The sequence below is a fragment of the Neolamprologus multifasciatus genome, chromosome 7 (genome assembly GCF_963576455.1).
Source record: "Neolamprologus multifasciatus chromosome 7, fNeoMul1.2, whole genome shotgun sequence".
Classification (NCBI taxonomy): Eukaryota; Metazoa; Chordata; class Actinopteri; order Cichliformes; family Cichlidae; genus Neolamprologus; species Neolamprologus multifasciatus.
In genome coordinates, this window is record NC_140445.1 from 58,351,616 (window position 1) to 58,364,335 (window position 12,720).

At 40.2% G+C, this 12,720-nt stretch overlaps 2 protein-coding genes across 4 annotated transcripts; both read left to right on the plus strand.

The window, feature by feature from the left end:
- Window positions 1-9: 9 nt before the first annotated feature.
- LOC146515651 (kelch-like protein 23) lies at window positions 10-4,764 on the plus strand. 2 transcript variants are annotated; one of them, XR_014875052.1, is made up of 9 exons: window positions 10-738; window positions 827-1,015; window positions 1,108-1,292; window positions 1,362-1,713; window positions 1,855-2,000; window positions 2,127-2,281; window positions 2,471-2,628; window positions 2,756-3,693; window positions 4,653-4,764. XR_014875052.1 is itself a non-coding variant. In XM_085166018.1 (8 exons), the coding sequence occupies exons 1-8, from the start codon at window positions 487-489 to the stop codon at window positions 2,939-2,941; spliced, it is 1,623 nt and encodes a 540-aa protein (XP_085022144.1). In that variant the 5' UTR covers window positions 10-486; the 3' UTR covers window positions 2,942-4,764. The 2 variants fall into 2 exon arrangements, 1 of the variants encoding a protein (XP_085022144.1); XM_085166018.1 differs by having other exon boundaries at window positions 2,756-4,764.
- cpt1b (carnitine palmitoyltransferase 1B (muscle)) lies at window positions 3,561-11,686 on the plus strand. Of its 2 annotated transcripts, none has more exons than XM_085166016.1 (19): window positions 3,561-3,693; window positions 5,209-5,358; window positions 5,442-5,581; window positions 5,724-5,895; window positions 6,018-6,119; window positions 7,597-7,734; window positions 7,819-7,896; window positions 8,094-8,201; window positions 8,291-8,375; window positions 8,618-8,813; window positions 8,906-9,091; window positions 9,171-9,276; window positions 9,361-9,477; window positions 9,607-9,771; window positions 9,859-9,993; window positions 10,432-10,584; window positions 10,680-10,793; window positions 10,916-11,008; window positions 11,100-11,686. In XM_085166016.1, exons 2-19 carry the CDS (start codon window positions 5,218-5,220, stop codon window positions 11,229-11,231), a joined length of 2,361 nt encoding a protein of 786 aa, XP_085022142.1. In that variant the 5' UTR covers window positions 3,561-3,693; window positions 5,209-5,217; the 3' UTR covers window positions 11,232-11,686. The 2 variants fall into 2 exon arrangements, with proteins under 2 accessions (XP_085022142.1, XP_085022143.1); XM_085166017.1 differs by having other exon boundaries at window positions 3,580-3,693; window positions 5,206-5,358.
- The last annotated feature ends 1,034 nt before the right edge of the window (window positions 11,687-12,720 follow it).

Genomic DNA, 12,720 nt, shown 5'->3' on the forward strand with positions numbered 1-12,720 from the left:
TTTACAGAGATGTGAAGGTAAGCTAACTACAAAGTAATTTGAGTGACCGATGATGTTCAGACTGAACACTATCCCACATCTGTGATCCAAGAATAGACCAGGCAGAAAGACTTACACTGCTCTAAGACTAAGAGACCCTTCTGAGTCCACCCGGTCTGCTGCAGGGCAAGAAACGTTTTCTAGCATTTTATTCGCCGTGCTTATTAGAGCGCCAAGCAGTACGAAATTGGACCCTGACTTTTTGGTGTTTACTTAGTTAAAGGTCACGTGACTGTGAGAGCCGAGGCAGGGAAATGGAGAGCAGCTGACAGCACATGGACTAAAATGCTTCTATTTTTCCATTGTGCAGTGGTTGTTGGAATTCTTCAGCGGGCCTGGCTTACCTTATATGGAGGACCTGCATTTCATTTCTGAATTACAGTGAGGTGCAACTTAAACGGTTAAAAATGGCCTAAACTTTGATCCAGACAGCGCTCTGTCATTCAGATGAATAATCTCAGGCAATATGTTATGATACTTTTTGAGTGGGTAAGCTTTTGGCTGAAATGCATTCTTAGAAGGATTTTGGATGCTTTTCCAGTAGTCAACAACTGGATAGCGTCATCAGCTGTCACGGACAGAGCATTATGCCAAACAGACTCAGAGGAATGGAAGACTAATGAAGCGCTACGCACATATCTCCTTGGAGATGGTGATGAAACCAAGGTTACAGTCCAAACCAGCCCACATGCATTTCTTGTGAGTATTAAGCAATGTGTGAGATTTCCAGTCATACTGGTTAACAGAAGGCCTTCTAAAAAACTTGGTTTAATCATTTATTTCAAAGGTGAACCTACAAAGACTTTCAGAGTGCAGTGAGTACTTCCGAGCTTTGTCCCAGTCCAGCATGAGAGAGACCTCTGAGAGCCTCATCCACATGGATCACGTGTCCTCTTCCATCTTCCACAATCTGCTTGAGTTTTCCTTCAATAATAATTTCAAAGTTCCCCAAAATGAGTTGGGAGCACATATCAAGGTACATCTTAATATATAAACCTCCTTGGCTAGTAATTCAAATTCCTAGGAGTCACATCATGATTTCTTATATTTCTCTTTCTGTCTCTGGAGGTAAGCAACTATCTTCTAGCAGATGCCTTCCTCTCAAAGTGCCTGTCAGTCCTGACAGATGAGCTCAGCCCATCTAACTGTTTGTCATACCTGAGTCTTGCTCATGAGATCTTTTGTGTGGAACTGAAGATGACAGTACTGACTTACTTGAGTAGAAACCTGCTGGAGCTCCCAGACATCATCGGGTAAGCAAAGTTTTAATTCCCCGATTTTAAATGTTTGTCTTTTTTCACTAAAATCGATTTATACCTCAGGTGCCTGAATGAAGAGGAGAGGGAAGAAGCCGTCCACTTGAGGACTCGAGGAGACCGACACCTCTGCACCCTACGGAAAGAGAACCTGAGTTCTTGGAAGGATCCAGAAACAGAACATGCACGACACATATTCACCCTGCAAGGATCAGAGGACAGTAGAGATTGGTGTCCAGTTACAGAGCTTCCCTTTCGGGCTGATAAGTGGTGTATTACAACAGTGGTGCTTTACAACTACTTGTATGTCATAGGAGGTTACAGGGAGCGTATGAAGAGAGGCTGGGAGTTCAGCATGGCTTCCTTTCGATACAATCCCTTTACTCATACGTGGGTCACCACATCTCCTCTGATAAAAGTAAGCAGTCTCCCAGTTTGTGTCTCAAGCGGGTGGCCAGTCTGCCTGTCTGTCGTAGCCCCAGCGAATTCCTCTTGCCTTGTCTTTTTCCATCGTTTATATTACACTAATGAAAAGTGTTGCCATCTGTCATATCCACAGCACAGAAGGCACTTCAGTGCAGTGGCCTGTGAAGGCTGTATTTACGCAGTAGGAGGCTGGTACTTGGACTCTCTAGTAACTCCAGACTCCAGCACAGCTCTCTACACAGCTGTAGAGTGCTATGACCCATGGAAAGATAAGTGGAGGTTTGTTTCCTCTTTGTTAGTTCAAAACAGCTAACAGCTTTCTGCAGTACTTGATGCTTTCTAATTGTTTCTCTTCCAAAAAAAAAAAGAAGCTTCCTTTAGTTATTGGTATAATCTCTGCCTCAGGTTTGTGTCCTCATTGCCACTCACTGACTTCCAGTTCACCATGTCTTTGTCCCATGATGTTCCTCTTGCTACGACCCTTGGACAGTGTATCTATGTGCTGGGGAGCATCCAGAGGACTGGAGAGAAGTTGTTACTGCAGTACAACACAAAGAAAGGTGCATACATCTGGAAAAAAGCAACCAAGCTCAGCAAAAGAAACCTGGTTTTATTTTCAGCACAGACAACTCACTCTTATGTGTGCTGTTGTCTGGAAAATGTCTTCGGTTCACCAGCTCTAGATTTACATTTACAAGCTGTACACTGATTCATAAATGGTTCTTTTGAATTCTTTCTTTCTCTATTAGATGTATGGTCTGAACTGCTTCCCACCCTTACCAGAGCCAGCGTAGATCTCCCTACACTTTACTTCCTGGGGGCCACGGACAGGCTGCTTGTGATTGGTGGCAACAACTCAGAGAATGTGGTAACCTCGTTCTGTGCGGAGTCACAGAAATGGGGGCCGGTAAACAATCAACAAACCCACACTCATATTAGAAGAGCACTGGATTATCTGGATGCCTAAATAACATATTCATTCAAAGTAATGTTTCACTCCAATTAAAATGTTGATAATGCTCTTTTTTCCCCAGGTGTACAGCGCTGAGAAAGTGGCATTTGCAGGTCAGGGGACAGTGGCTGGTGATCAGATCCTGATGATGCCGAGTGTTGAGCACAACACTGTTGTTAGCATGGACCTCCAAACGCTCTCCGTCAAAGCTTTCCCTCCTCTACCCATCTTCACTCGCTATGAAGCTACCTTTTATCTTCATTTCTAATGCTATGGTTAGCATCTTTGCACACATATGTTGTGTGCAGGTTCTTTTGGGCTGAATGTAGTTTGCAATAGCCCAAGTACTTCTAGATCACTTCCCAGTCCTTATGTTGTCCAGTGTTCATATTTATAAGGAAATGATAAAGAGATTATATACATATATGTATATATAGAGGGAGAGAGTTCCAAAATTTCTGTTAATTTGTCTCAGTCTCCAAAAAGTATCCTAAAATGTAAAACCAGTTTACCCCGCTATGTTGAATGTTTGATTTGTTTACATTAAAATAATGCAGTATACACAATGCAATACATTTCTTGCCTTGATTAACACCTTCAAGTCCTACTAACTATTCTCATCAGTGTCAAATATAAAACTGGTATTACAGTGTTTTATTTATTTATTTATTGGTGCCATATGGGAGAAGTAGGTGAAATGTCACATGGCTCTCTGTTACTTCTCGACACAGCGCTACAGCGGATTCAGTTACGTAGCCAGTTAGGCTCTGTCTCTGTTTGGTGTCTTGTTACAATGACATGGGAGAGAGAGAGAGAGAGAGAGAGACAAACCGAGGATGGTGGTGGGGAGGTGTGTAAAGCACAGGAAAGGACAAACTTGACCACAACCTGAGGAAAGCCACTCCAAGGGCACAGAGCACATAAGCCTGAGCTCAGAAGAAATTCACTGCCTCACTGACACAAACTAAAGTAACAGCTTTCCTTTGCTCCATTGGTTTAGGCTCACACTGCCCTAAAAAGGTAAAGTTATTTTTGCTCATTTCTGCATGTTTGCTTTTTCTTCCTGATTGCTTCTAAGTGTAAAGCTAAAATTTTGCTTGGGCATTAAAATTGGAATATTATAAGAGGGTTTTCAATAACAGACCAAAATCTTTAGATATCTGCGAGATTTTGAAATTTGTGTATAATAACAAAGCTGCAGAGCTTTTCTAAATCTTAAATTATACCAGTAGGTTTGCACACATTTGCGTGTTGTATTCTGTGTTTATATTTCCATGCCCGTCTGCGGATTGCACACATGCTCAGCCGGTGTACCACTATATCAGGCCACTGAACTTTGTCCCACTTGGTGACTGTTCAGTCATATGACATGGAAAAAGAAATACTAGACCTGCCGCCCCCAACCATTATATGGACTGCTATGGGAAGTCCTGATATTTTTGTTAAGAATTACAGAAGGTCATCGTATTTCTCAGACAAAGACTGAACCCTTTCAACCTTCAGTGTATTTCTTTTTCATTTAGACACCTGTTAAACGTCTGCCAGTGACCCACCTTATCACATTATGAGCAAACAGGACAAATAGAGCCGCTTTCTTTAAAACTGCCGTCAGTCACATTTGTGAAAGTTTTTTTTTTTCTTGAGGTTAACTGTGGTATGATCAGCCTATTTGTTTGTATAACAACAGTGAATGATATACCCAATGTTTAGTCAAACCTGAGCATGGCCCAATGGGGAAAGAAATGAGGAAAATGATGATCAGTCTGTAAGTCTCTCAGTGACGACCTTTCAATGGACTAGTAATAAGTAGGCATGATTCAAAATTGGGATCTTTACGGACATAGCTTATTTTTTATGAGGAGTGTGTTATCACCATGAAGTCGTAAATCTCTGAAACCTTTAACAACCACTATTCAGATTTTCATGGTTTGGTGCTGCAATCCGGTGCATGAAACATACATTTTTTACCTGCCATCCAGTGGTTGCCACAGGTGCTGACACCCTCTAGGCCTGTGTGGGACTTTAAACAACAAAAGTTATGCATTTTGGACATTAAGATCTTGGTAGGACAAACATTTGTAGCTGTCATTAGGAGTAGGAGTATTTTAGATTTTTTAAATAATTTTATGGTGTGGTTTTTGCTGATTTTTTTATTTTTCTTCTTTATTTTTTTAATTGTTTGGGAGTGTTTTACTTCATACCAACGTCGCCCCAATAAAGGCACACCTGCACTTAACTTAGCCCCTTTTAAAAACAGAGACAGCAGGCCAGCAAAGCAGTTGAGGGCCGTAGTTCTAAGTACAGTAATTTTTATATTAATTTTCAGTTATACTGGGTAAGAAACTTGATGGATGGATGGATACATTTTATTGTAAATAAATTAGTTTTCTGGGCACCACTTTGGTCTCTGTAACCCTGAATGAATTAACATTAATTTATTATGTGTATTTTTTATTAGGAGATATTATAAAATATTATAGACCACTGTATCTAAAAAAAACTGTAATAACTTCTCAATGCTGTTCATGTTAGCAGAACACAGAGATGGCTGAGGCACATCAGGCGGTAGGCTTCCAGTTCACTGTGCGCCCAGATGGTGTGGACTTTAAACTGAGCCAAGAAGTCATCAAAAATATCTACCTATCAGGAGTGACAGCATGGAAGAAGAAAGCCATTCGATTCAAGGTACAAAAACTGGCACTTAATATGGTAATATCCAAACTGAAAGAAGAGCCCTTTTGTTACTAACCAATATTTTATATCCACAGAATGGTGTATTGGCAGGAGTCTACCCTGCCAGTCCATCCAGTTGGCTAATAGTTGTAATTGCCATGATGAGCTCTTTATATATCCACATAGACCTGTCTCTGGGAATGATGGATGCCATTAAGGAAAACCTACCATATCGGTCAGTAATCCCACAAAGCCCAGTTTTGAAGTATTTCACTGGACCTTTAGACTTTACTGGACAAGCGATGCGGTTATTTTGAGTCATTTATCTGTTTTAATGTCGTTATTGACAAAGGCGGTGTTTTGCATTTTCTGAGCAGAGACTGTATGTCAGTACAGACACGAGCAGTGCTGAGTGCCATCCTGTTTGCCACAGGACTGTGGCTGTTCCTCATCTACCTCCTGAGATACACTCTTAAAGCTCTGCTGTCCTATCATGGATGGATTTTTGAGTCCCATGGAAAAATGAGCACATCAACTAAAGTGTGGCTGGTATGTTCGTCTCACTTTCATTCATGGCATGACTCTTATTTCATTTGGGACTTTTTGGTTCTGATATTAAAAGAGAATCTTCACTGATTTGTTTCTTTTTCTGTTTCTTTTTTTGTTACCAGTGCCTGGTAAAGATGTTTTCTGGACGCAGACCCTTGCTCTACAGTTTCCAGGCCTCCTTACCCATGCTTCCTGTGCCCAGTGTGGATGATACAATTCACAGGGTTTGTAGTTACAGTAATGGATTTGCATGATCAGAAACACATATCTTATTTGTGCTCCCATAGTTTTCTAAATACATAGAAACATGGTCTGGACATCATTACAAGTATGTGAGATTTTTATGCACAGAAGTTTTTAGTTATTGTTGTTCCATCAGTTCCTGGATCTAAACTCACACTGAACTAAATCTACACCAGCTGAAGTTCTTGTCAGTCATTCAGTCGATATACAAAAACTTATTAGACTAACCAAGCACAGGTATAAAAAATACTACCTATACTGCTCCAGCAGCCTTCCTGCACCCTGCTCAAATTGTGTCCAGTTTTTCAGTAGGTTTTTGGGAAGAACTTGGCACGTCCTCTTGCAGAAAAGCTGTCTTGGATGTCTTCCAGAATTTCTGGTTATACCTTTCACCTGATATGTCAATGTTTTGTTAATTAAATTAAATTAAATTTTATTTATACAGCACCAAATCACACCAACAGTTGCCTCAAGGCACTTTATATTGTAAGGTGGGGCCCTACAATAATACATACAGAGAGAACCCCAACAATCAAATGATCCCCTGAGCAAGCACTTTGGCAACATTGGGAAGGAAAAACTCAGTTTTAACAGGAAGAAACCTCCAGCAGAACCATAGAGGGGCGGCCATCTGCTGCGACCAGTTGGGGAGAGAGAAGGAAGACAGGATAAAAGACATGCTGTGGAAGAGAGATAGAGATTAATAACAATTAATGATTCAATGTAGAGAGGTCTATTAACACATACTGAGTGAGAAAGGTAACTGAAGAAGAAATACTCAACGCATCATGGGAATCCCCCAGCAGCCTACATCTATTGCAGCATAACTAAGAGAGGATTCAGGACCACCCGACCCAGCCCTAACTATATGCTTTAGCAAAAAGGAAAGTTTTAATCTTAATCTTAAAAGTAGAGATAGTGTCTGTCTCCCGAATCCAAACTGAAAGCTGGTTCAACAGAGGGAGGGGCCTGAAAACTGAAGGCTCCCATTCTACTTTTAAATACTCTAGGAACAACAAGTAAGCTTGCAGTCCAATAGCGAAGTGCTCTAATGGGTTGATATGGTACTATAAGGTCATTAAGATAAGATGGGGCCTGATTATTTAAGACCTTTATGTGAGGAGCAGGATTTTGAATTCAATTCTGGATTTAACAGGAAGCCAATGAAGGGAAGCCAAAATAGGAGAAATATGCTCTCTCTTTCTAGTCTCTGTCAGTACTCTTGCTGCAGCATTTTGGATTAATTGAAGGCTTTTCAGGGAGTTTTTAGGACTTCCTGATAGTAAAAAATAAGAGTAGTCCAGCCTACGAGTAATAAATGCATGAACTAGTTTTTCTGCATCACTCTGAGACAGGATATTTCTAATTTTAGAGATGTTGGGCAAATAGAAGAAATTTTATTACATGACGTCTGCTTCTATGTAACACAACTCCCTGCGTATGATATTCTTTTCACAGTACCTTGAGTCAGTTCGACCTCTGCTGGACAATGAGCAGTACAATAAAATGGAGCTTTTGGCCAGTGATTTTAAAGAAAACAAAGCAGCCCAACTGCAGAGATGTCTAATCTTAAAATCATGGTGGGCAACAAATTATGTGAGTAGTGTTTTCTGTCTAACATGCTACTGAAATTCTCTTGAATTGTAATGTTAGACAATAAAACCCTTTAATTTTCTCCAGGTAAGTGACTGGTGGGAGGAGTACATTTACCTCAGGGGCAGGAGTCCTATCATGGTCAACAGTAACTTCTATATAATGGTATGTAAAACTGTCAGTACATCAGTTGAGCGTTTTTTCATTTTTCTGTTAGTAATGGGAATGAGGTAATAATTTATTTTAAATAATTTAAACACGTCGTCTTTAACTTTTCAAATAAATGTGTCTGTTATCTGTGTTTGTTCTCTGTTTTGTGTTGTCACTTTGTTGTGTTTGGTCATTCCATTTATTGTGACAAGGACCTCTTGTATGTGACCCCAACACACCGTCAGGCTGCAAGAGCAGGAAATGTGGTACATGCCATGTTGCAATACAGACGCAAACTGGAACGTGGTGAACTTGCACCGGTATAGCTTGCCATTACAATTACTCTTTTCTCTCGTTTTATTGCAAGGTTAAACTCTGTGTTGACTTCTATTTAACTTTTTCTGCTCAGCTGAGGGCTTTGGGGACTGTTCCTATGTGTTCTACTCAGATGGAGAGGATGTTTAACACCACTCGCATCCCTGGCATTGAAACAGGTGAGCAAATGTTTAGATCTGTACTGTATGAGTGCTCAATCATCACTGAGTCACAGATAAGATACTTCCCATTGTCCAGTACGCAGCACTAGTGGCTACATCTCTATTAATGATTTCACAGCAAATAGGTTCCATCACTCTGTAAAGCTACTGGGACATATCTTTGATGCTGTGCTTTCAGTAAGTCACTGTGTGTAACTTAAATTAAATCTAATCTTTTACTGGCTTAACAATCTTTACAGATTTTGTGCAGCACCTGACTGATCGGAAACACCTGGTTGTCTTCCACAAGGGTCGGTTCTTCCAGGTGTGGCTTTACACTGGAGGCCGTCACCTTTTGCCCAGTGAACTTGAAACACAGTTTCAAAGGATTCTCAATGATACATCAGAACCTCAACCAGGAGAGCTCAAACTAGCTGCCCTGACAGCAGGATACAGGTATATACAAACAAAAAACACCTTAAAAAAGCAGGTAAGCAGGTTCAAACACTTTCAGCAGAAAAGGGAAACGGTCTCACTCTCACCCTTAGGGTTCCATGGGCTCAGGCTCGGATAAAATATTTTAGCCAGGGCATAAACAAAGTATCCCTGGATGCAATCGAGTCAGCTGCCTTCTTCCTGACGTTGGATGATGAGCCGCAGGGTTACGATCCTGCAAAGACCAACTCACTTGATAGCTACGCCAAGTCCCTGCTGCATGGAAAATGTTATGACAGGTAGGCAAAGAAGACCAAGCCTTTTACTGACTTTGACCAAACTGATTCCCTAAAAGAAGTTGGGTTTTTTTTCTTGCAGGTGGTTTGACAAATCTTTTACATTGATCTCTTATCCAAATGGAAAAATGGGTGTTAATGTTGAACATTCTTGGGCTGATGCACCAATTGCAGGACACATGTGGGAGGTAGGAAAAGTGTTCTGAATAAATCCTAAAATAATGATTCAAAGAATGCAAATTTTCTTCAGCTGCATTTTTTTTTCTTTTTAGTGTGTTCTAGCAACAGACTGTTTCCATCTTGGATACACCGAGGAGGGACACTGTAAAGGGGATGTGAACAAAAACCTGCCTCATCCCACTCGACTACAATGGCAGATTCCAAATGAGGTATAGAAAAATTTGTATTTATTTCTTATATCCAGTATTGTTTTTAGTTTTTTCTTTTAATTTAATGGAGCCGTTGGTGTTTTAGATCTGTACACAAACTAATTAGGATATTCTTTTACCCTCTCTAAGTGCCAAAATGTCATTGAAACATCATACCTCTCAGCCAAGCAGATAGCTGATGATGTGGACTTCCATGGCTATCTGTTTGCTGAGTTTGGGAAAGGCCTGATCAAGAAGTGCAGGACAAGCCCTGATGCCTTTATTCAGCTGGCCTTGCAGCTGGCCCAGTTTAGGGTAGGCCTGCCATAGTTCATAGAATCACTGACATTTCTTTAAATGCATCTACAACCATCAACTAATAGATAGCTCTTTGCTTTATAGGACCAGCGTGTGTTCTGTCTGACGTACGAATCATCGATGACACGTATGTTCAGAGATGGGCGGACAGAGACAGTGCGCTCCTGCACTTCTGAGGCGGTTGCATTCGTCAGAGCCATGGAGGACGCCGGTGCGACGGTAGGCAAAACAAATAACCATGTCCACAACAAATAAAAAGGTCATGACATCATTCAGCTGCTCGACAGGTGTGTATAAAGAGAATCACAGGTCAAAGGCGTTTTAATGGTGACGTTTGTAATAAAAATAGACAACAACTTTGGACTTAATGTGGTTTATAATGTTTATCTTATAGTCACAGGACGTTCATGTACTCAGTTTTAGATTTTCCAATGGGTCACATTGTTAAAGAACATGTTGTTCTACTAAGACCATGGTGACCAAGACCTAGAGGTAATGTGCGTCAGTGCCCTGGACTTTAAGCTCTTGGATGTTCTGACAGGGTCAAGCTGGTACTTTCCTTCATTGATAAAGAAATCTAAAAATTATTTTAATGCAGTTTTTATTTATTTATTTAGAAATATTAGAAACTACATTGCCTGTTGTTTATGTTGTCAGAATGCCCAGAGACTTGCCCTGTTTCGGAAAGCAGCAGAAAAGCACCAAAACATGTATCGTCTGGCCATGACTGGTTCTGGGATCGATCGTCACCTTTTCTGTCTCTATATAGTATCTAAATACCTTGGTGTTGACTCACCATTTCTTACTAAGGTTAGCACTATTATCTATCATGTGTTTTTAATGTGTTTTTGTTTTATAATGCTCTTTTTCAAACTAAATTCACTGTCTTTGCGTAATGCTTAAAGGTGCTTTCGGAGCCCTGGAAGTTGTCCACCAGCCAGACTCCACAGCAGCAGCTCAATTTAGTTGACATCAACAAGTTCCCGAAATATGTGGGGGGTGGGGGTGGATTCGGCCCTGTGAGTTAATTTGATGCAATATGTGCATGTGCAGAAAGTTACAGTCATAGCTTTCTTACCTGCTGGCCTGATCAAGGAGGGCTATGTGAAATGTAACAGCGTCTCTTTGTTATCTTTTTTAGGTAGCTGACGATGGTTACGGTGTGTCTTATATCATTGTTGGGGAAAACCTCATCACATTCCACATCTCCAGCAAGTTCTCCAGTCCTGACACAGTAAGACAGAAAAAAGAGCACTGCATACCAACTGCACCTCTTCCTGTTTTTATCTCTTGCTCTGATTGCTCCTTCTCTGTCTGACCTGCAGGACTCATATCGGTTTGGTCAGCATATTCGAAAGGCCATGCTTGACATCCAAGCTCTCTTCAAGCCTGAAAATGATAAGACAGCACAGAATGCAAAGTATGTCCATCTGGAAAATGGGAAAAAGCACATATAACAGAGAGTGTGGCAGGGTATGTTGGATTTGGAGCACATACAACCTGTGACTCAGTCTTCATTCATAAAAATAAAACAAGGCTCTGGTGACAGGTTGGGCTGCTGTGGTGAGTCACGGCACAGGAGCTTGGCATTCCTCTCAGACAAAAACAATATTTATTACACATCTATGTTTTTCCTGTTTATACTCGGGGATAAACAAATGTATTTCTTTTTACACAATAGTTCCTCACATACACACACCACCCTCACTGTATATAAATCCAATGTAATGTAAATAAAGCTACAATATGTATTTATTCATGATCTCATGAAAGCTGTAAATATATCTGCCAAAAGAATGTGTTCTTGTATTTGCAGATCTAAATTATTTGTAACGTGCCGGTATTTAAGAATTTGCTGTTGATTTTAAGGCGGCTGTCATTAGTGGTTAAAAATATAACACACTAAATGCAACTAATGCATAACTAGTGCAGTCATCATCAGTGATTTCTGTGGCACTGCTGTGGAAGATTGGAAAATTCAGTTTGAAATGATTACATCAGCTGTGTGTGTGTATAGATAAACAGATATATGACATAGTGTAGGGACTGAAAGAGGCATGACAGAGCAGCAATGCACGGACAGGTCTTAGTGAGAGCTGTGGGAAATTTGCTGTCAAAATTAGGAGCTTGTGTTCAGGAGAACACTTAAACTCTTGTGCAAGCATTGCTCCATGAATACAAATCAATAGAAAATAATTCATCATACTGGTAAATTTGTGGATGACATACAGTATTGTGCAAAAGTCTTAAACCATCCCTAATTTCTTTATATTTGGCTTCCAAGGACCCAGGTGTATTTGTAATTATTTAAAGTAGTCTTGAGCTCCGAAAGCTTTCTGAAGATCATTCAAAGTTTTTCTGTGGACACTGGCTGCTTTTTCACTATGTTTCTGTACAGACTAGTCTTTGTTTTGTTTTTTTGTTTTTTTGTTTGTTTTTTTTTTTTTTTTTTTTTGGGGGGGGGGGGGGGGGGGCTTGTTAAGCGACATAAAACTGACGTATGATTCATTCAAGCATAAGAAGACGCCTAAGTTGAGCCGTGAACCAGTGTTGTGTAAACATACAACAGAAAAGTTAGCAAAGAACTAATATTAAATCATATTAAAGCATTTTGTTACTAACATTTGTGCAATTTGTTCCCATTACTGTATGTAAATCTACAAAAGTTGCCCAAGAAAACACAGTTTGACAGGAATAAAGTATAAAAACTATCCAAAGCAGATAAAGAGTATCTGAAATTCATGTTTTTATAGTGTAAAAGAATTGGCGGGCAGGCACTACCAGTCATGAATTGGCCTCCCCAGTGTCCGGATCTCAGCATTATTGAACTTTTTTTGAATGTCCTTTAAGAAGCCTGGAAAAGTATTCCTGAAGACTACTTAAAGGAAACAAACTTTAAGAGAGTTCATGCTGTGTTGAAGAATAAAAGTGATCATACCAAATGTT